Here is a 21,768-nt window from a genome sequence, read left to right as displayed (position 1 = left end):
CAGCCTAGAAATCATGATTTCCCTCAAAAGAAATTTGGAAAAGAGTCAAGACGATTCAACCCGGCATGGTTTGATGAATTCCCTTATTGGTTGGAATATAGCATCAAAGAAGATGTTGCATTTTGCTTATGTTGTTATCTTTTTAAAACAAATTTGGGAGAGAAAGTTGGAGGTGACTCATTTGTTGGTACAGGTTTTTCTATGAAGTGATAGCTTTGCAACTCCAAGAGTTGAATAGTCGTTTCAATGAGGCCAACACTGAGTTGTTACTTTGCTTGGCATGCTTGAGTCCAAATGATTCATTTTCTTCTTTTGATAAGCAAAAGCTCATTCGGCTTGCTCAACTTTACCCGAATGATTTTTCGTCACAAGAACTTGAGGTACTTAAAGATCAACTTCAAACTTATATTGATGATATGCATTCCAACACCAACTTTTCAGAATTACAAGGTATTGCTACTCTTGCAAAAAAACTAGTTGAGACAAAAAAGGATAAGGCATATCCACTAGTTTATCTTCTCATAAAATTGGCGTTAACACTTCCAGTTGCAACAGCTTCAGTAGAAAGGGCATTCTCTGCTATGAACATCGTGAAGAATAGAATGCGTAATCGAATGGGAGACCAATGGATGAATGATTGCTTGGTAGTATATCTTGAAAAAGACATATTTAATAGTATTGATAATGAGCTTATTATGCAACGTTTTCAGAATATGAAAAGTCGTCGAGAACAATTGTAAATTTACTTATTAGACAAAGCTATTAATATTCAAAGTTTGAAATATTTTTTGTTTGATTATATATTGGTTGAATTTTTTTAAGCCCCCAGATGAACGAAAGTCTGGGTCCGCCACTGTGCTCAAGGAATGTGTGGTACAGGATATAGAGTCGTGAGACGCTCTACTTCCTCTTGTTCAGTTATCTATTCGTTGGCTGTTTCTGGGGGGACCAGATGCTTGATCGAAAAAAAATCAAAAGATTCCGAGCATGTACGATCAAAGTCTATCTTGTCTTTACCACGAGTCATTTTCCTTGTGGGGGCGGAGCGTATACGAAATGAAGCAGTGGCTAGCATGCTAAGATCAACCACTTGGAGAACGTGAAGCCTTTTAAGTGCCAGTGGTGAAGAAAAATGGTAAGGATTCTTAATGTTCCAATGGACATGATCTTCTTGTTCAGCCAAATTAATATTGCGCTAATAGTGCTTATGTGCAATATGGGACCAATATCATCAAGAGCACAGCCACAGAACATGACTCTTCCACGTGATGAGGGTAGGCTGCTGCTGCTGCTGCTTTCTAAAAGTAGTTTTTGGTTTTTTAAAAAAAAATAAAATTAGAAGGAACATTTGATGGGATTTTTGCTTTATGTGGGTGTGATGGCAGTTGAAGCCCTTCGTGAAATAGCTGCACAACTGCACAAAAAGGACTGGAATTTCAGCGACCCGTGTAGCAATGTTCCAACTTTCTCAACCCCACATACGGATCAGTACAACAATACTCTCTTCTGCAATTGCTCCTTCCCTGGCGATGTGTGCCATGTCCAAAGCATGTATGTATATATTTTTGCCATTTGTATGCTTTAAATTCTTGCTGTACTGGTTCATTCATAAATTCATTTTCCTAATTAAATATGATGGTTGCTGGTTACTGTTTGGAGTGATTAGTCAAGAATCAACGTTTGATTTTTTGGATCCTTGTTGTGCAGTTTTCTTGTGGGGCAGGAACTTGATGGTGTGCTTCCACCAGCACTGGAGAAGCTACCTTACATTAAGCAACTGTATGAAGAGCAGAGCTTTTCAATAACTGCTTTAGCTTTTACCATCTCAAATCTGTTGGTTCTTATCCTAATTAATAGCACTCTTTCTTCTTTGCTCATAGTAATCTGGGCCAGAATTACCTTAGTGGTTCGATACCGCACAAATGGACTTCTACGAAGTTGGAATTTCTGTAAGTGACATCTACACTCTGTAGGAGGATGAGAAATAAAATAAAACAAATGGACACTAGTTTCTTAGAAGAATATGCTCTTTCGTTATAATTCAGCACACCAAAATAACAATGATAAAGGACCTATTTAAAGACTTCTCTTATCATAACCGATTAACCCACTCTCATATCTTAGACACTTCATCAACCCACTAATTCATGTAGCTGACAGTTTATTCAATTCATTAATACATGAACTTATTAAATCAGAGAATAAGAAAAGACTCAACATAATAGCATATTGAAACTTCTTGAATACAATAATGATGCATATTTGGTTTAATTCTCCAACAATGCCTCCCATAAACTAAACTTGCTTCTAACTCCCAATCTTGCAACATCTCTTTTGTAAATCTGTCCACCAAGAGGTTTTGTAAACACCAGCCATTTGTTCATCTGTCTTGCAATACTTCACATGAATAACACCTTCATTGACAAACTCCCTCAGAAAATGATAACGAATACGAATGTGCTTTGTTCGCCCATGTGAAACTGGATCTTTTGAAACTGAAATTGCTGAACTATTATCACAAAACAAACTTGTGGGACCTTTTTGCTCATGCTTAAGACTTTCCAAAATTCCTAGTAACCACAGAATCTGACATTCTGCATAAGAAGCAGCAATGTATTCTGCTTCCGTTGTAGAGAGAGCCACAATAGGTTGCTTCTTAGAACTCCAAGAAAACACACTACTTCCAAGATTAAAAACGTAACCGGAAGTACTTATGCAATCATCAACACTTCCTGCCAAGTCACTATCAGTATAACCAACAAGATTAATAGGAATATTTGCTTCATAGAAAATACCATAATCACGGTGCCTTTGACATATTGCAAAATTCCCTTTGCAGCCTCCCAATGATTGGAATATGGCTTTTCCATAAATATGCTCACCAAACTTACTGAAAACATGATATCTGGCCTTGTGGCAGTCAAAATACATCAGATTTCCAACCAAACTTCGAAACATTGTAGAGTTCACAAGTTTTCCTTCACCATCTTTGCTCAATTTTAAGCCTGTAACACATGGAGTTGAGACTGGATTTGCATTCTCCATTCGAAACTTCTTCAAAACTTCCTTCGCATAACTCTCTTGCGAAATGAAAATTCCTTTTTTGGACCGGTGAACTTCTATACCAAGAAAATGATGCAGTTCTCCTAAATTTGTCATCACAAATTCTCTCATCATGGAGAGCTTGAATTCATTCAACATATCAAGATTATTTCTTGTAAAAATCAGATCATCAACATAAAGACTTACAATCATGAAACTTCCTTGCGAATTGTTTTTAATATAGAGAGTATGCTCATACGGACATTTCTGAAAACCATTCTTCTCAAAATATGAATTGATGCGGCTGTACTAAGCTCTAGGTGACTGCTTAAGACCATATAAGGCCTTTCTCAACTTGAAAACTTTCTTCTCTTCTCCTCTCTTTACATATCCAGGTGGTTGCTCTAGTAAACTTCTTCATTAAGAACACCATTCAAAAACGCAGACTTCACATCCATTTGAAACATCTTCCAATTATTTTGCGCTGCAAGAGAAATAATTAAACGAACGGTGTCAATCCTAGAAACAAGAGCAAATACCTTAGTATAATCTTCTCCTTCTTTTTGTTTGTATTCCTTCGCCACAAGCCTCGCCTTGTATTTATTTATGGACCCATCTGGATTCATCTTTGTTTTGGACACCCATTTCACACCGATAGGATCCTTGTGCTGTGGTAAATCTATGAGCGGGAATGTATTATTTTTTTCAATGGCTTTTATTTCTTCATCCATAGCTCTCTTCCATTTTTCTTCTTTGGATGCATCATCAAAAGAAATTGGGTCTTCTCCTGCAAAGAAAGCAAAATATACAGCTTCCTTCAACAAATCTACATGCCAAGTAGATTCCTAAATTTCTTCTAAACTTCTCATCTTTATCGGAGTTTGGGAAGGACCTTCACTGCCATTTGTTGCTGGTCTTGGAGAACTTTGGGAAAAGTCATTGGTGGAGTGACAATAATCATCACTATCATCTTGAAGAGTTAATGCTGCACCATGATCATACAAATAAGAGTATTCATCAAATCGAACATCTCGACTCACCAAGAATTTCTTTGTCTTTGGATTGTACAGCTTGTAGGCCTTGCTTCTTTCACTATATCCAATAAAAATGCATTTCTCTGACTTGTCATCAAGCTTATTCCTCACTGCATCTGGAACAAAAGCATAGGCAACACTTCCAAAAATTCTCAAATGATGAACACTTGGTTTCGTTCCATACCATGCCTCATGAGGTGTGCAATCATTCAAAGCTTTTGTTGGTGATCAATTGATCAAATTGTTGAATTATAAGTGCTCAAGCTAATTTCATATTTAGTTAATTTTAGTTTTCTTGTATTTCAGTTTATAAGCCAAGTGTCATAGGTTGATTGGTTAGTTTAATGGAAGGCTGAGATTGCATTGTGATGTAATGCATCCAGCTGGCGTTGTTTAACGGTAATATTCTCACACCAAGAGTGTGAGCTATACTATACCACTTCTTGCAATCTAAAGAAAAGAGAAGGTTCTCTGCTACACGAATAGCAGAGAGAGATTTTGTCAATTCTTTCTTCCTTCTTCTATTCCTCTTCTTCTCACTCTGGTTTTTTCCAAAAATACTTGAAAACAGTAACATGGCCTCAGAGCCAGGTTCGATTAGCTAAACAGGGGCGTTCATTCTGTGAAGAAAATCGGTCGAGGAGAAGTTCATTTTCAAGCTTACGAAGCTGAGTGAGCTCGATCTTTTTTTTAGGGTTTGAAAACAACTTGTTTTCAGGTGCATCAGAAATCAAAATGGCTGGATCTGGAAGCTCAGAGTCGAGACTTCCAATTTTCTCTGGAGAGAACTATGAGTTTTGGCGGATTAAGATGATTACCATATTTCGATCTTATGGTCTTTCGAATCTGGTAGAGAAAGGACTTCCTTCATCAGATTCAAAGAAGAAGAAGACAACTGAGGAAATCTCAAAAGAAGAGGATGATGAGAAAGCAGCTGCCATTCTCATGAAGGATGCGAAAGCTCTTGGAATTATCCAAAATGCAGTTTCTGATAAGATCTTTCCAAGGATTGCAAATGCTGACTCTGCAAAGATGGCTTGGGATCTGCTGTACTCAGAATATCATGGTGGAGAGCATGTTAGATCGGTAAAACTTCAAAATCTCAGACGTGAATTTGAGTACACTAGGATGCATGATAATGAAACCTTATCTGATTATCTTACTAGACTAAATGAATTGATCAACCAAATGAAAACGTTTGGTGAAGTGCTTTCAAAGGAGAGGCAGGTTCAAAAGGTCTTAATTAGTCTAAGTAAGAAATATGATCCTATATGTCTTGTGATTGAAAACGCAAAGAATCTGGAAACAGTGGAGTTGCAAGAAGTGATTGCTATATTGAAGAGTCAAGAACAGCGGTTTGAAATGCATAATGTTGATACACATGAAAAAGCATTTGCCTCATTCACTGTGAGTTCCAAAGGTCAGAATAAAAATGGATCTCAGTCTGGTTCATCCAAGTCTCAGGGAAATTGGAATCCTAAAGGAAAGCCATGGGAGTCAAAAGGCAAGTCACAGCAGAGCAGTTATCCTGCACAGAATGTCAATTTCACAAACCAGGAGAATGCTAAACCTCAATGCAAGGTGTGTTCCAAGCATCATTTTGGTGAGTGCAGATACAAGGGAAAACCAAAATGCTATAACTGTGATAGATTTGGACATTTTGCTAGGGACTGTACTGTGAATAAGAATGTGCAGAAGGCAAATTATGTAAACCAAACAGAGGTGACAGGAAATCTGTTTTATGCTAATTGCACAACCACTGAAATCAAAGCCAATGGAGAATGGTATGTTGATAGTGGTTGTAGCAATCATATGACAGGAGATTTAAAACTGCTGGTTGATGTGAGAACTAATGTGACGGGGAAGGTACAAATGCCGACTGGTGCACTTGTCAATGTAGCAGGCATTGGTTCACTGATGATTGACACAGAAAAGGGCAGGAAATACATCAGAGAGGTAATGTATCTGCCAGGGTTGAAGGAAAACCTACTCAGTGTTGGGCAGATGGATCAACATGGATATTGTTTGGTGTTTGGAGAAGGAATGTGCAGGGTGTTTGATAGTCCATCTATGGATTATCTAATCATCAAAGTACCAATGAAGAGTAACAGATGCTATCCAGTATCCTTTCTTGCTGACAACCAGCTGCTCATGAAAACCAGTTTCACTCAATGCACATGGATGTGGCATAAGAGACTAGGTCACTTGCATTTTAAAGGTCTGAACCAGTTAAGAGAAAAGGGCATGGTGCATGGCTTACCACAATTGGAAGAACAAAGTGGTGTGTTTGAAGGGTGCCAATTGGGAAAACAACACAGGGTTGTATTTCCAAAGGAACAAGCTCAAAGAGCAAACAAGGCACTTGAATTAGTGCATATAGATTTGTGTGGCCCTATGAGAAATGAATCTGTTTCAAAGAACAGATATTTCATGTTGATTATTGATGATTTCACAAGGATGATTTGGGGAGAAATAAGTCAGAAGCTTTCAGTTGTTTCAAGAAGTTCAAATCCATGACTGAACTACAAACTGGACACAAAGTGAAATGCATCAGAAGCGATAGAGGTGGAGAGTTTCTATCTGCAGAATTTGTGGAGTTTTGTGAGACTCAAGGGATCCAAAGGCAACTCACAATGGCATATACTCCTCAGCAAAATGGAGTGGTAGAGAGGAAGAATGGGACTGTTATTGAGATGGCCAAATCAATGTTGCATGAGAAGGAAATACCCTATTTCCTATGGGCTGAAGCAGTGCATACAGCTGTTTACTTGCTGAACAAGTGTCCTACCAAAGCCCTCAGCAACATCACTCCATTTGAAGCATATAGTGGAAGGAAACCTGGAATTGCACATCTGAAAATATTTGGTTCTTTGTGTTATGTTCATGTGCCGAATGAATTGAGACACAAACTGGAACCAAAGAGTAAAAAAGGGGTGTTTGTAGGATATGCAATTTGTGAAAAAGGTTATAGGATCTTTGATCCAATTTCTAACAAGTTGATATTGTCAAGGGATGTGACATTTGATGAAGAAGGTGCTTGGAATTGGACAGATAACAATGGTTCAAACATGCCACCATACTCAGTAGGAAATCAAGTAAATTTTGATACCAATTCTGGAAATTCAGATGACAATGATGTGGCTACACCTCAAACTCAGGCCTATGATCATTCTCCAAGTGATATAAGTAGTGAAGAAAGGAGAACTCAAGCCTATGATCATTCTCCATTGAAGTGGAGGAGACTAGATGATGTGCTGGCACAATGTAACTTGTGCATCATGGAACCAGAAAACTATGCAGATGCTGCACAGGATGAATCTTGGCTTAAGGCTATGCAAGATGAATTGCAGATGATTGAAAAGAATGGAACATGGGAGTTGGTGGACAGACCATCTGAAAAATCAGTGATTGGAGTTAAATGGGTTTACAAGACTAAGCTAAATTTGGATGGTTCAGTTCAAAAGAATAAAGCACGTTTAGTTGCCAAAGGATATGCTCAAAAGCCTGGGCTGGATTACAATGAAACGTATGCACCTGTAGCCAGATTGGATACTATCAGAACACTTATTGCTCTTGCAGCTCAAAAGAACTGGAAATTGTATCAACTTGATGTGAAGTCTGCCTTCCTTAATGGAGTGTTACAAGAAGAAGTCTACATTGCTCAACCGGATGGTTTTGTGATTCAAGGTCAAGAAGACAAGGTATATAAGCTGCATAAGGCTCTATATGGCTTGAAACAAGCACCTAGGGCCTGGTATGGAGAGATAGATAGCTATTTCTCTCAATGTGGTTTCGAGAAAAGCTTAAGTGAAGCAACCTTGTACACCAAAGCAAGGGGAGATAAGGAGATCCTAATTGTGTCTATCTATGTAGACGATATTGTGTATACAGGGAGCAGTCAAGCACTATTGGCTGAATTCAAAGAAGATATGATGGCTAAGTATGAGATGACTGACTTGGGTCTACTTCATCATTTTCTTGGCATGGGAGTTATTCAAACTGAGTCTAGTATATTTCTACATCAAAAGAAGTATGCTAGCACCTTGTTGAACAAATATGGCTTGACTGAATGCAAATCTGTAACCATACCTCTTGTTGCCACTGAGAAACTAGCTAAGGATGATGGAAGTGGAGCTGCAAATGAAGAACACTTCAGAAGCATTGTTGGTAGTCTACTGTACTTAACAGCTACCAGACCTGATATCATGTATGCTTCAAGTCTGCTAGCCAGATTCATGCACTGTCCTACAAACAGACATTATGGAACAGCTAAACGTGTCTTGAGATATGTCAAGGGAACTCTAGACTACGGCTTAGAGTATGTGAAAGGCATGAAATCAATTCTGATCGGCTACTGTGATAGTGATTGGGGAGGATCAGTTGGTGATAGCAAGAGCACATCAGGGTATGCTTTTACTTTTGGAAGTGGAGTGTTTTCTTGGGCCTCTGTGAAACAGAATTGTGTTGCACTGTCCACTGCAGAAGCTGAGTACATCAGTGCAGCAGAGGCTACTACACAGGCCATTTGGCTACGTTTTGTGTTAGAGGATTTTGGAGAGCTTCAAACCGAAGCTACTCCATTGCATTGTGATAACATCTCAGCAATAGCAATCACTAAGAATCCTGTATTCCATCAGAAGACAAAGCATATTGACAGGAGATACCATTTCATCAAGGATGCTTTGCAAGAAGGAGTTATTAATCTGGAATATTGTCCCACGAATGAGCAACTAGCTGACATCTTCACCAAACCCTTGGCCAAAGATCGATTCAATTATCTCAGAGGCATGCTTGGAGTGAAATCAGCTCAAGACTTAAAGGGGAGTGTTGAATTATAAGTGCTCAAGCTAATTTCATATTTAGTTAATTTTAGTTTTCTTGTATTTCAGTTTATAAGCCAAGTGTCATAGGTTGATTGGTTAGTTTAATGGAAGGCTGAGATTGCATTGTGATGTAATGCATCCAGCTGGCGTTGTTTAACGGTAATATTCTCACACCAAGAGTGTGAGCTATACTGTACCACTTCTTGCAATCTAAAGAAAAGAGAAGGTTCTCTGCTACACGAATAGCAGAGAGAGATTTTGTCAATTCTTTCTTCCTTCTTCTATTCCTCTTCTTCTCACTCTGGTTTTTTCCAAAAATACTTGAAAACAGTAACACAAATAAACTGCACATGCCACTGCTCTTCAGCCCATAATTCTTTATGCAAATTTTTCTTCTTCAACATGCTTCTTACCATCTCCATGATAGTTCGGTTTTTTCTTTCGCTCACACCATTTTGTTGTGGTGTGTAACGAGCTGTCAACTGATACATTATTCCATGATTTCTGCAATATTTTTCAAACTCATTGGAGAGAGATTCTCCTCCACGGTCAGTCCTCAAAGTTTTAATTGGAAAACCCACAAATTTCTCAACCTCAGCCTTGAAATCTTTGAAAGCTTGAAATGCCTAAGATTTTTCTTTAAGCAAAATAAACCCAAACTTTTCTTGAGAAATCATCAATAAATGAGATAAAATACTTGTTACCTCCATGAGTCACTGGCATTGGACCACATAAATCGGAATGAACAAGTTCCAGTGGCTTCTTTGCTCGCCATGAGGAATGTGCAGGGAACGAATTCCTATGCTGCTTGCCTAGTTGGCATTCTTCACAAACATCATCTATATGATCAATTTGACGCAGACCATCTACCATCTCTTTACTTGACAGCAACTTCAGACTTGCATAGTTCAGATGCCCATATCTATCATGCCAAAGCTTGGAAATTCCCTTCTCAATACCAACAAAACAAAACAAATTTGTTATCTGAAGTCTGAGAGGAAACAAATTATTTGCAGCAACACCTATCTTTGCAACAATCTGATTTTTCTTTGACAAAAAACAAGTGCTGTCATGCAAGTTAATATCAAATCCTTTCTTCAAAAGATGACCCATACTTAGCAAATTACTCTTTAAACTAGGAACATAATAAACTTCAACCATCTTCTCAATTTTTCCAGATTGGATTTAAAAGAGACTTCACCTACTCCCCTAATTTTATAGGCTCTAGCATCACCAATTGATACTTGTCCATGATCAATTTCAAAGAGTTATGAAACAAGATTTTTGTTACCAGTCATATGCTTGCTAGCTCCGCTGTCTAGATACCACACATCATCCATACTATCTCCATGACATGCGAGCAATAAAGTGTCTTTGGACTCTCCATCACCAACCTTGCTTTCATGCATAAACCCAGCTGTCCCATTTTGTTTTTCATCTTCTTGCTTGAATCGACACTCTCTCATTATGTGCCCAGGCTTGTCACAATAATAGCACTTGAAATAACCACGTCCTCGTCCTCTTTGAAAGCCATTTTCTCTTCCCCTATATGATGATGACAAACTAGAATTTTTCTCACCTTCACTTGAATTGTTTGATGAGCCTCTTCCACTTTGAAATTTAGAATTTCTTCCTCTTCCTCTTCCGCATCTACCACCTCGACCGCGACCGTAGCTTTGACTAGAACCAGTAGCTTGATTTCGATGCCTCCCGTAGTTGTAACTTGAGTCTTTAGAGCTTGATCCGATTGTGTGGGAGGAGGATTCCTCAAATTTATTTTGATTTCATGGGCCTCCAATTTTCCTTGCAAATCTTCTATGGAAAAAGCAGAAATATCATTTGACTCTTCAATGACAGCCACAACATAATCAAATTTCGGTGGTAAACTATGAAGGACTTTTTCAACAATTCTTGCATCTTCCAAAATCTCTCCATTTGACGACATTAGATTAACAATTGTTGTAATTTTTGTGAAATACTTTTCAATGCTTTCACTTTCTTGCATCTCCAACTTCTCAAATTCTCTCCTCAAATTTTGGATTCGAACCTTCTTCACACTTTGTTTGCCTTGATAGGTCGTCTGAATTTTTTCCCTTGCTTCCTTTGCATTTGCAGCTTTGGAAATTCTCTCTTACACTGACATCTCAATTGTTTGATAGATGTGGAAAAGGGCCTTACTATCCTTCTTTCGATTTTCCTCAATGCATTTCTTTGTGCTTGAGTGAGTGCAAGTTCATTTTCAGGCTCCTCATAGCCGTCTTCAACCATATTCCACAACTCCATGGATTTTAACAACACCTTCACATTGTTGCTCTAATAATCATAGTTGTCACCGTTGAATTGAGGAATAAGTGAAGCCAAATTGTGCCCATTGCTTGAGTTTGCATTTGCCATATTGAAAGTGTTTCAACTAGGCTCTGATGCCAATTTGTAGGAGGAAGAGAAATAAAATAAAACAAATGGACACTAGTTTCTTAGAAGAATAGGCTCTTTCATTATAATTCAGCACACCAAAATAACAATGATAAAGGACCTATTTAAAGACTTCTCTTATCATAACCGATTAACCCACTCTCATATCTTAGACACTTCATCAACCCACCAATTCATGAAGCTGACAGTTTATTCAATTCATTAATACATGAACTTATTAAATCAGAAAATAAGAAAAGACTCAACATAATAGCATATTGAAACTTCTTGAATGCAATAATGATGCATATTTGGTTTAATTCTCCAACACACTCATGTTTGAGGTCGCCAATTAGTAGTTTTCGTGCCAATGATTGAACTAATGGAATGTACATAGTGCAGGGTTCTCAGCGTGAACAACTTATCAGGACCAATCCCTAGCTATTTGGGAAACATAGTTACTCTCCAAGCTTTGTATGCTTTCAATCTTTCTCACTTGCTGTTATCTCATGTAAATTTACTTTTGTACCAATTGGTTTGGTTTGGCTGTGAACTTGAAGTGACTATCTTCCAGGGCCTTGGAAAGCAACTTATTTTCTGGAACCATTCCTGCGCAGCTGGGGAAGTTGATTAACATGGAGAATCTGTCAGTGGGATTTTTCTTTTTCCAAAGTTCATAGTTTGACATTCTTTGATTTTCGTAACCAAGTTGAACATAACAAGTGACAAGTTTTGACATGCCATGGGTAATTAACTACAGCTATCTTCGCGCTAATAATCTCACTGGAGAGTTGCCTGTGTCTCTCACCAATATGACCAAATTAAAAATACTGTAAGTGATTTTTACTGTATTTTACATAATTAAGATGTTTCGAGTTCAGGTTCATGACATCCCTTTTTTATTTTTTCTTTCGGGTGGGGTGGTTCAAAATATTCTGCAGTTGGATTGGCAGTAACAACTTCACTGGGAAAATACCGAACTATTTTCTTAGTTGGAAAGAGCTCGAGATGTTGTAAGAGATCTTTTCTAGCATGCGTCTTATATCTCTGTCATCTTCAAGTATCTTCAGTTAAAATATAAATCCATTTCAAATGTGTTGCTTACAGAGAGATGCAAGGGAGTGGTCTTGAAGGGCCCATTCCTCCTAGCCTTTCTGCATTAACTAAAATGTCATACCTGTGAGTCTTGGCTTCTAAGTTCTCAATTATTTTAGGTTTCAGATTGTTTTCATTCTCTTTTGAGATATCATTGCTGAAGAGACTTGTATTCCTAATAGTTATCTTGAGGTGATCTTTTGCAGAGCGATTAGTGACTTAAGCGGTGAGAGTTCAGATTTTCCAAACTTATCAAATATGAAAGACATGCAGACTTTGTGAGCCATCTCTATGGTTTTAGACTTTTAGTATCCTTTCTGATTAGAATAACCTACAAGTATATAACATTTATTTTCTTATATGGGTTGCTTCAAATTGCAGGATGTTAAGGAGCTGCAATATAAGAGGAACAATCCCTGAATATATCTCTACTATGACAAGTCTGACACTTTTGTAATGCTTCTCTTTATTCATTCTCTGTACTTTTGCTTGAGCTTACATATATGTGAAAAGCTTAAAAGTGCTAAATTTTTTGAATGGTTGTAGATCCATATGTAAAATTTGGGAAAGCCTTACTACTATATTACAATTTAATTACTATGTGAAGAGGAAAGCAAAAATTTGGCCTCAGTATTTATCATTTGCTTTTTCAATTTACTGAAGTGTCATTTGATAAACTTTCTTCTGTACCGTATTCCCAGCATCACGAGTACATAACTTCTGATTACCCCCAAACCTAATTCTTTTGCAGGGATCTTAGCTTCAACAGATTGAAAGGGAACATTCCAAATCTTGTGGATAAATGGAGATTGTTCACAATGTGAGTCAAATTCATATGGGTAGCTATATAGCTCACATAATGAGGAACATGATACATTATGTATCTTATGTGTAACCTTAAGAAACATTGATACAAATAATTTTTTATTCACATGTAAACATATTGCTCAATGATCAGATATCTGACAAGTAACTTGCTTACGGGGCTTCCGGAGTGGATCACATATAGAGATAATCGCTAGTATGTTTCATCCTCCTAAATCTTACTTATATTATGGTTAGAGTTCTGTTTATATCCATCATTTACTCAGATTACTCAGATCGTATGTATACCACTAGCACGCATGTAGTGTGCATACCTACATGTTTATTGCAACCTTTCCTCATTAATTTGTGTCTGTGCTTCTGAGGCTTCAACAGATAAATGTCTATGATTAAGAATATAGTGACTTGGTAGACAGATTATAACGCTACACGAAAGATAAGGCGAATTACACAATGGATAAGGTTATGTATACAAGTACTTTTTGGCTGAAGGTTCATGATTATAAGAAGGCTGGGGTATTGTATTGATGATGAGTGGTTAAGTCCAAAATTTTCTATCTTGCTGCTGTCTTTAAAATGTTGAATAATTTCCTCTCTGTTCTGCGCAAATTCAGTCATTCATGTTACAAATTTTACCAAAATATTCTGATATTCTTTTTTCTTGGAATCTCTGTTAATAGAGAACTTTATGTTTGCATGCAGCATAATAGATCTTTCCTACAATAACTTTTCAGAGAACTCTGTCCCAACTACATGTCGAGATAACTTGTAAGATTAAATATATTTTTTCTTTCTATATCTTCTTCTTTTCATTTACTTTGCTTGAGATTTACATATTTTGCGCTCTTTGGCTATCTAAATATGTGAAAGTAACTAGGTTGTTGTTTTCATCAGCAATGTGTTCAAAAGTTTTTCCGGACAGAACAACTCGTAAGCTTCAAACTCAATGAGTTCCACAGGGAGTTTATTCATTTTTCCTCATTCATTGTTCCTAATCTAATTATGCTGTTTTTTTTTTGGTTGTATTTATCAATGTATGATTCTTAGCCATTGCCTCAATCCATGTTCAAAAGGTAACTAAATCTGTCGTAGAATATCTCAAGTGCATGGTTCTTTTTTCACATACAACGTTGTTTTGAGTCCATTTGTTTTCTACCTTTTGTATGCTGTTTTTTCTCTATAGAGCAGTATTCGGTGCATATAAATTGTGGTGGAAAACAAGCCACCATTGGAAGCATCAAATATGATGGTGATGAAGCTTCAGGAGGTGGAGCAAAGTTTTTTCATGACACAGCTGGGAATTGGGGTTTTAGTAGCACTGGTGATTTTGGGCTTGTGAATTATGATCAAGGGTATATAGCAAGAAATAGCTCCATACTCAATATGACTAACTCTGAATTGTACAGAACAGCCCGAATATCTCCTCTTTCTCTCACATATTATGCCCGTTGCTTAGCAAATGGAAATTACACTGTGAAACTACACTTTGCAGAAATAGTTATCAGAAACAACAGGTCTTCTTACAGCGTTGGAAGACGAATTTTTGATGTTTATATCCAGGTAGTCATCCTTTTATGTTCATCATAAATGAGATGAAGCATAAATAACTATTCTCCATGTTACTTAATTTTTATTTTTTTAGCATTTGGATAAACTGAACTATTCTCCATATTTTCTCTAAAAACTCAACCACCTATCAACATAGGCTTCCTTCCTCCAATGTTCTTAACAATTTTCTTAATCACTCCCTTTCGCTCTTAGTTTTTAACTTGAATGATTAAGTATAGTAATTATTACAGGAAAAACTGGTATTGAAGGATTTTAATATTCAAAAGGAAGCACAAGGGGTTGATAAGGAAGTGATTAAGGAATTTAAAGCAGTTGTCAATGTTATGACTTTAGAGATCCGCTTTCATTGGGCTGGGAAAGGGACAACTAATGCTCCGAAAAGAGGAATATATGGTTCTCTTATATCTGCTATCTCAGTGGAGTCTGGTAAGTAATTTAAGTAGTAAGTTTTCTCTTTATTTTGACTGCCATCTTGTTCATCACTGTTCTTGGCTCTGCTTTCACTTCTAGATTTCGAACCACCTGACGATAGCAAAAAGAAGATATTCATTGTGGTTGGAGTTGTCTCAGTGTTGTGTCTTATTTTCATGACTTTTGGCATTCTTTGGTTGAGATGCTGTTTTGGAGGCAGGGCATCTACTAGGGAACAAGGTATTGTGAATACTGTGCTAAAGAGGAAATTAGACTTGGCAATTTGAATTATAACTTCTCTGCTAGAGTATATGTCTACTGTAGTTGCTTGTTTTTTCAGTGTTATTCTTTTCCAATGTTGTCTAATTAATAAGCCAAAAGGCCCTCAAATTCTCAGTGAAAAATCCGTTCAATATGCTAACCTCTAGTCACATGAACAGATCTGAGAGGATTAGATCTGCAAACTGGTTTCTTTAGATTCAAACAAATCAAAGCTGCCACTAACAACTTTGATGCTGCAAACAAGCTTGGGGAAGGTGGCTTTGGAGCTGTTTACAAGGTATTCTACAACTCCTTTTTGTTTCCCCTAAATATGCAAGCACCTCTAATTTTGTTTTTCTTTGACTTTGGTCTATGACACTAATAAAGTGTTATGTATGACCAACATTTCTCAAATGTATTATATTTCAAATTGCAGGGTGAACTATTAGATGGTACTATTATTGCGGTTAAGCAACTTTCTTCAAAATCGAAGCAAGGAAATCATGAATTTGTGAATGAAATAGGCATGATTTCTGCATTAGAACACCCAAATCTTGTTAGATTGTATGGATGTTGTGTTGAAGGAAATCAGTTACTGTTGGTATATGAATACATGGAGAACAATAGCCTTGCACATTTGTTTGGTAAGCTGGAAAACTTAAATTGGATGGTAAACATGTTATAAGTTCAATACTAGTTTGATGAATGAATCTTATTTGTGAGGTTACGTTTGAATTCAGGTCAAGAAAAAGGTATACTGAAACTGGATTGGCCTACAAGGCAGAAAATATGCGTCGGCATTGCAAGAGGTCTGGCTTTCATGCATGAGGAGTCAACACTGAAAATTGTTCATAGAGACGTCAAAACTACCAATATACTGCTTGACAGGGACCTGAACCCTAAAATCTCTGACTTTGGTTTGGCCAAGCTGAATGAAGAGGAGAAGAGTCACATTAGTACCCGAGTAGCTGGAACTATGTGAGCAAACCTTCCCTTCTCTTTCTCTTTCCTTCATTGTGGAACCCTAATTGATTTTTATCTTCCAAATCTTGATTATTATTATTTTATTTGATCACAATGATAAAACACTCTTCCCATTTGTTTTGTAGAGGATACATGGCGCCAGAATATGCATTATGGGGCCATTTAACTGATAAAGTAGATGTTTACAGCTTCGGGGTTGTTGCACTGGAACTTGTATCTGGCAAAAACAACATCAAATATCGGCCAAACGAGAATTATGTCTGCCTTCTTGATTGGGTAAGATCTTACTGCATTTTGTTTAGTAGATGAATTAGTAGGAACTATTTTCCATTTGACATATTCGTCATCCAGCTTTGTGTTACCCTACACTTTTTGATCAGGAAAATGAACTTTTTTATGTTGCAAGTTGCAAATGATGTTCTACTTTCAATTTCTCTTCAGTACTGACATAAAAAATGTTCTAAACAATATACATATATATATAGTTATAAAACAACAATCAAGAAAGTTTATTTTTCCATCTATTTCCTTTTTGGATGTCGCAGGCGTATGTTTTGCAACAGAAAGGAAATCTGATGGAGCTGGTGGATCCAAAGTTGGGGTCTGAGTTCAACAAGGAAGAGGCAATGAGAATGATCAAGGTAGCTCTACTCTGCACTAATTCATCACCAGCGCTAAGACCTACAATGTCTGCAGTGGTGAGCATGCTTGAGGGCCGAGCCATTGTTCATGAACTGAACATAAATCCGAGTATTTATGGTGATGAAATGAGGTTTAAGTCCTTAAGAGATGAGTCTAATCTGAGTGTTCAACAGAGTTGGTGTGAGACTCAAAGCCTCATTTATTCATCGGATGCAAGAGGGGCGACCTCTTCCTCATCGCCTGTCTAGGATTTGTGTACAATAAATTTTGATTCTCAATAGTCAAATCATTAGATTCATACTCAAAATCAGATATCCAAATTAGAACTACGTACATGGCCTTTGCACAACATTACTTGTACCATTATTAATTATATTAAAATTTGTGGTTTGGATATGATTTGATGGGAGTTTCATTGATGCACATCAAACAGAATATTAAAACAAAGCAAAAAGCAAAATATCAATGAATGTAAAATTTCCTTTATTGCATTAAGTAGGCATATGAAAGAAAGATTTACACTTTGATTGATGTCATGAAGTACAAGCTATGATCGACTAACAATAGTGGGTGCATTTATGTGAGATTGTATAATTTATATTTAAAAAAAATTAAAAACAGTTGCTTTTTGAAGGGTCTGATGTCATAATGCTTAATAGCCCGGGAACATTGGTGGAGGTGGAGATGAGTATTGGGAGCCGAAGTTTGGTGGCAAAACAAAGTCATCTACTGGAGGGGGTGATGAGACAACGGGAGGAGGAGGTGAAAGAGAAGGAGAAGGTGGTGGAGAGGAGTTTTCTGGAGGCGGTGGAGACTGGGTGGGTGGTGGTGGTGGAGAGTTGACTGGGGGTGGTGGAGAGTGAACTGGAGGTGGAGGAGATTGTACTGGTGGTGGGGGCGAGTTGACTGGGGGTGGAGGAGAGTGGACTGGTGGTGGTGGAGAGTGAACTGGTGGTGGAGGTGAATGCACTGGTGGAGGGGGCGAGTGAACTGGCGGTGGGGGTGGTGGAGAGTGGACTGGTGGTGGTGGAGAGTGAACTGGTGGTGGAGGTGAATGCACTGGTGGAGGAGGCGAGTGAACTGGCGGTGGGGGTGAGTTGACTGGGGGTGGAGGAGAGTGCACTGGGGGTGGTGGAGAGTGGACTGGTGGTGGTGGAGAGTGGACTGGGGGAGGTGGAGGTGAATGCACTGGTGGAGGAGGTGAGTGGACTGGTGGTGAGGGAGAGTTGACTGGTGGTGGTGGAGAGTGGACTGGTGGAGGAGGCGAGTGGACTGGTGGTGGGGGCGGAGAGTTAATTAGTGGTGGAGGAGAGTGAATTGATGGTGGTGGTGGTGAGTGGACTGGGGGTGGAGGAGAGTGAACTGGAACAATAGGACTTTGCCCTGTGGGTGAAGTCGACGGTGGAAGAGAGTGAACTGGTGGTGGGGATGAGTTCACAAGTGGTGAGTGGGGGCGAATTGGAACAATGGGACTTTGCCCTGTGGGTGCTGGCGATGGTGATGTTGCTATGGGTGGTGGGGGAGAGTGGACAGGTGGTGGAAGGGAGTTGATTGGGGGTGGCGGTGAGTCAGGTCGAATTGGAACAATGAGACTTTGCCCTGTGGGTGCTGGCAATGGTGGTGTTATTACGGGTGGTGGAGGAGAGTGGACATGTGGTGGTGGTGAGTCAGGGCGAATTGGAACAATGGGACTTTGTCGTGTGGGTGCAGGCAATGGCGATGTTGCTATGGGTGGTGGAGGAGAGTGGACAAGTGGTGGGGGTGAGTTGACTCGGGGTAGTGGTAAGTCAGGGCGAATTGGAACAATGGGACTTCGTCGCGTGGGTGTGGGCGATGGCGGTGTTGCTACAGGTGGTGGAGGAGAGTGGACAGGTGGTGGGGGTGAGTTGACTGGTGGTGGTGGAGAGTGAACTGGTGGTGAGTGAGGGAGAACCGGAACAATGGGACTTTGCCTTGTGGGTGTGAGTGGGGGTGGTGATGGTGCTACCACTATTTGAGGGGGGCTGGCAACTGGTTCTGGAGTCTCTGGAACTGGCTCCGGAGATAGCTCTGGTTTAGGTGGTTGTGGCTCTAGTGTGGGAGTTTCTTCTTGGGGCGATTGTTCTTTGGGTGGTTCCTCTTTAGGAGGTTGTTGTTTGGGTGGCTCCTCCTTGGGTGCATGAGAAGAAGGTTTTGAAGGTGCTGGTCGACCTCCGCACTTTGCCCTGCCACAATCCACTGGCTTGTTCACCACAACTTGACATTGTTTTGCTGACTTCTGCTTAGGCCTATCTGGTAAGCAGTTGCTTGTGTCATCAAACAGTGTGTCCTTCCAAGAAGATGGCACACATTCTTGATCCTCGCCGTTGAAGTAGTTGTAGGAAAACGTAAAATTTCCCAAGCTAGGCAATTTGCAGAGACTCTTGGGAACAAACCCAGTTAGCATGTTGTGTGCAATGTTCAACTCCTCCACCTGCTCAAGGCCTTTGAAAGTCTTGGACAGGAGCCCACTCAATGTGTTTGAACTAACATCAAACACAGTCACGTTTGAGAGGTACCCAATTTCAGGAGGCAAACACCCAGCAAACTTGTTATGGGAGAAGATGGCCTCATTCAAATTGTTTACCATTTTTCCAATGCTATTAGGGATGCAGCCCTCGAGATGATTGTTTGCGACCACAAGAACAGAGATGGGGGAGTTGCCAAGAGTGTCAGGGATGGTGGATGTGAACCTGTTGTTGTTCAAGAACAGGGCATCCAATTCCTTGTTGAAGAGCTCAGGAGGCAATTTCCCCTCAAAGTCATTGAACCTGAGGTCAAGGTACTTGAGGTTTGGAATTTGCAGGACCACCTCCGGGAACGATCCCACAAAGCGCTTGTTGCTAACGTCGAGCTCATGGAGAAGAGTTAGCCTAGCAAAGCTCTTAGGGATGATACCACATAACCTGTTCGTGTTGATGTGGAACACGGCAATGTCACTCAACATGCCTAATTCAACAGGAAGGTACCCTGCAATGTCTGCATGGTTGATGTCAATGCCAGCCACAACCTCTAACTGTGGGTCATCCAGAGCCGGGGCACAAAATACTCCAGTGTAAGCACAAACATTTGCACCGACCTAGTTCTCAATAGTTTTAAGAGGGTCTGAGTATATGGCCTTTTTCCAAGCTTGAAGTGCAACGTATGCACGTCTAAGCCTGGGATGTGGAAACTTCAAGTTCAACTCAACTTCATATTCATGGTCGCCGAGCAGGTCATGGCCTGCATGAAAATGTAGGAGCTGGCGGTGGGCAATGAAGGACGCTTCAGCATCAGTTAGAGCATAAGAGAAAGATGAGAAAGAGGAGAAGAGAAAAAATAAAACTAGAAAATAGGCAGCCTTCATTGTTTGGTTATTAGGCCCAAGGCTGATGAGGAGGAGAGGGGGAGCAAGGGAGATTATATTGAGAGGAAAGGTCTGTTTGGTTGGTTTATTTGAGAGGCTGTGCAAGAATTTCTCTGCAGGATTTGCAGACTTGAGTTGTGTGCCTCTCTGGCTCTTTAAAATTAGGCAACGCATATTTAGTTGGTTTGTTGTACAGTATGTTAAGGAAGGCACATCTAATTAACTAATCCATCTCACCAACACTAAGACCAACAATATATGTCTGCTTAAAGGCAATTAGAATATTTAAAGTATACATCTAATTCCATCACTAGCACTAAGCCTTGTTCATGAATTAAATGAGAGTGCTCATTTACCTGATCGACCTTCTGTGATGCTTTTTTTAATTATTTTATTTTACAAATTTTGGCTGATCATAGGATTAAAGGGTATAATCTTTAGCCTTTAAATAATTACTAGTCTCTCCGCACGCGCTTCTGCGCCTCCGAGAGGTTTTTTTTTTTTTTTTTAAATAAAATTTATTTTAGAATTAAAAAAGATAATGGGTAGTTGTGTTCCATAAAAATAGGATTCATTATTTGATTTTTCTTTTAATTTTAATTTTTTAAAATATGAAAATGTGTGAATTTACCATATTATCCTCATTTAATTAATCATTTTAATTCTTAATATTTGAATTAACCAAAGGCATTTTCTGGTATTTTGAATGTTTCACCATTTTCTTCCTTTTGCTTTATATATATAGATTCATCTAACAAATTAAATGGACACTAATTCACTGTTTATTCACCTACCCTCTACGTATCTATGTTTAGTATTTTTATTTTTTTTACGAACCGATAATCTCTCTCAAACCACTGGAATTTTGTTTATGTATTTTAGAGCGTATATCCAAGAGACTATTTAAATAGATTCTACAAATTTATTATTATTATTATTATTTATTTTAATAGAAACTTAATTAATATCTCTTTCTCCCAATATGCAATTTTTGAGTTTATCTCTCATTATTGCGGTTTAAAAATCCACCATTTCACTTTAGCACTGATTGTTTATAAATTTATGTACATGTACATTAGTCTCTCCGCACGCGCTTCCGCTCTTGCGAGAGGCTTTTTTTTTTAATTAAAATTTATTTTAGAAATAAAAAAGATAATGGGTAGTTGTGTTCCTTAAAAATAGGCCATTATCTTATTTTTCTTTTAATGTTAATTTTTTTAAATATGAAAAAGTGTGAATTTACCATATTATCCTAATTTAATTAATAATTTCAATTTTTAATGTTTGCATTAACAAATAGCATTTT

The 21,768-nt window shown here is 38.5% G+C and overlaps 2 protein-coding genes across 2 annotated transcripts; one reads left to right on the top strand and one right to left on the bottom strand.

Annotated features, from left to right (window-relative positions):
* The first annotated feature begins 1,139 nt into the window (after positions 1–1,139).
* On the top strand, positions 1,140–17,500 carry LOC110745320 (putative LRR receptor-like serine/threonine-protein kinase At1g07650). The gene is made up of 24 exons (XM_088251352.1): positions 1,140–1,274; positions 1,386–1,551; positions 1,708–1,779; positions 1,881–1,949; positions 11,714–11,785; positions 11,886–11,957; positions 12,072–12,143; positions 12,253–12,324; positions 12,419–12,490; positions 12,589–12,684; positions 12,788–12,859; positions 13,158–13,226; positions 13,365–13,427; positions 13,934–13,999; positions 14,126–14,161; positions 14,279–14,304; positions 14,415–14,791; positions 15,031–15,226; positions 15,311–15,451; positions 15,652–15,770; positions 15,909–16,116; positions 16,213–16,450; positions 16,582–16,732; positions 17,002–17,500. The coding sequence occupies exons 1-24, from the start codon at positions 1,157–1,159 to the stop codon at positions 17,344–17,346; spliced, it is 2,988 nt and encodes a 995-aa protein (XP_088107478.1). The 5' UTR covers positions 1,140–1,156; the 3' UTR covers positions 17,347–17,500.
* Positions 17,501–17,750: 250 nt separating this feature from the next.
* On the bottom strand, positions 17,751–20,462 carry LOC110766594 (pollen-specific leucine-rich repeat extensin-like protein 1). The gene is given in 4 exon segments (XM_088252451.1): positions 17,751–17,826; positions 17,923–18,465; positions 18,952–19,009; positions 19,046–20,462. Coding segments are annotated over 4 exon segments (2,094 nt in total).
* Between the last annotated feature and the right edge of the window lie 1,306 nt (positions 20,463–21,768).

The sequence above is a fragment of the Prunus avium genome, chromosome 4 (assembly GCF_965620075.1).
Source record: "Prunus avium chromosome 4, drPruAviu1.hap1.1, whole genome shotgun sequence".
Classification (NCBI taxonomy): domain Eukaryota; kingdom Viridiplantae; phylum Streptophyta; class Magnoliopsida; order Rosales; family Rosaceae; genus Prunus; species Prunus avium.
The sequence above is the reverse complement of the archived record's forward strand: the minus strand, read 5'-3'. Positions and strand labels throughout refer to the sequence as shown.

Excerpts from the sequence above, each read along its gene's own strand:
- LOC110745320 (XM_088251352.1), top strand. The coding sequence starts at position 1,157 with ATGGACATGATCTTCTTGTTCAGCCAAATTAATATTGCGCTAATAGTG. Across the intron at positions 12,685-12,787 it reads ATGAAAGACATGCAGACTTT|GATGTTAAGGAGCTGCAATA; the intron begins GTGAGCCATCTC and ends TTCAAATTGCAG. Across the intron at positions 16,117-16,212 it reads TAGCCTTGCACATTTGTTTG|GTCAAGAAAAAGGTATACTG; the intron begins GTAAGCTGGAAA and ends GTTTGAATTCAG.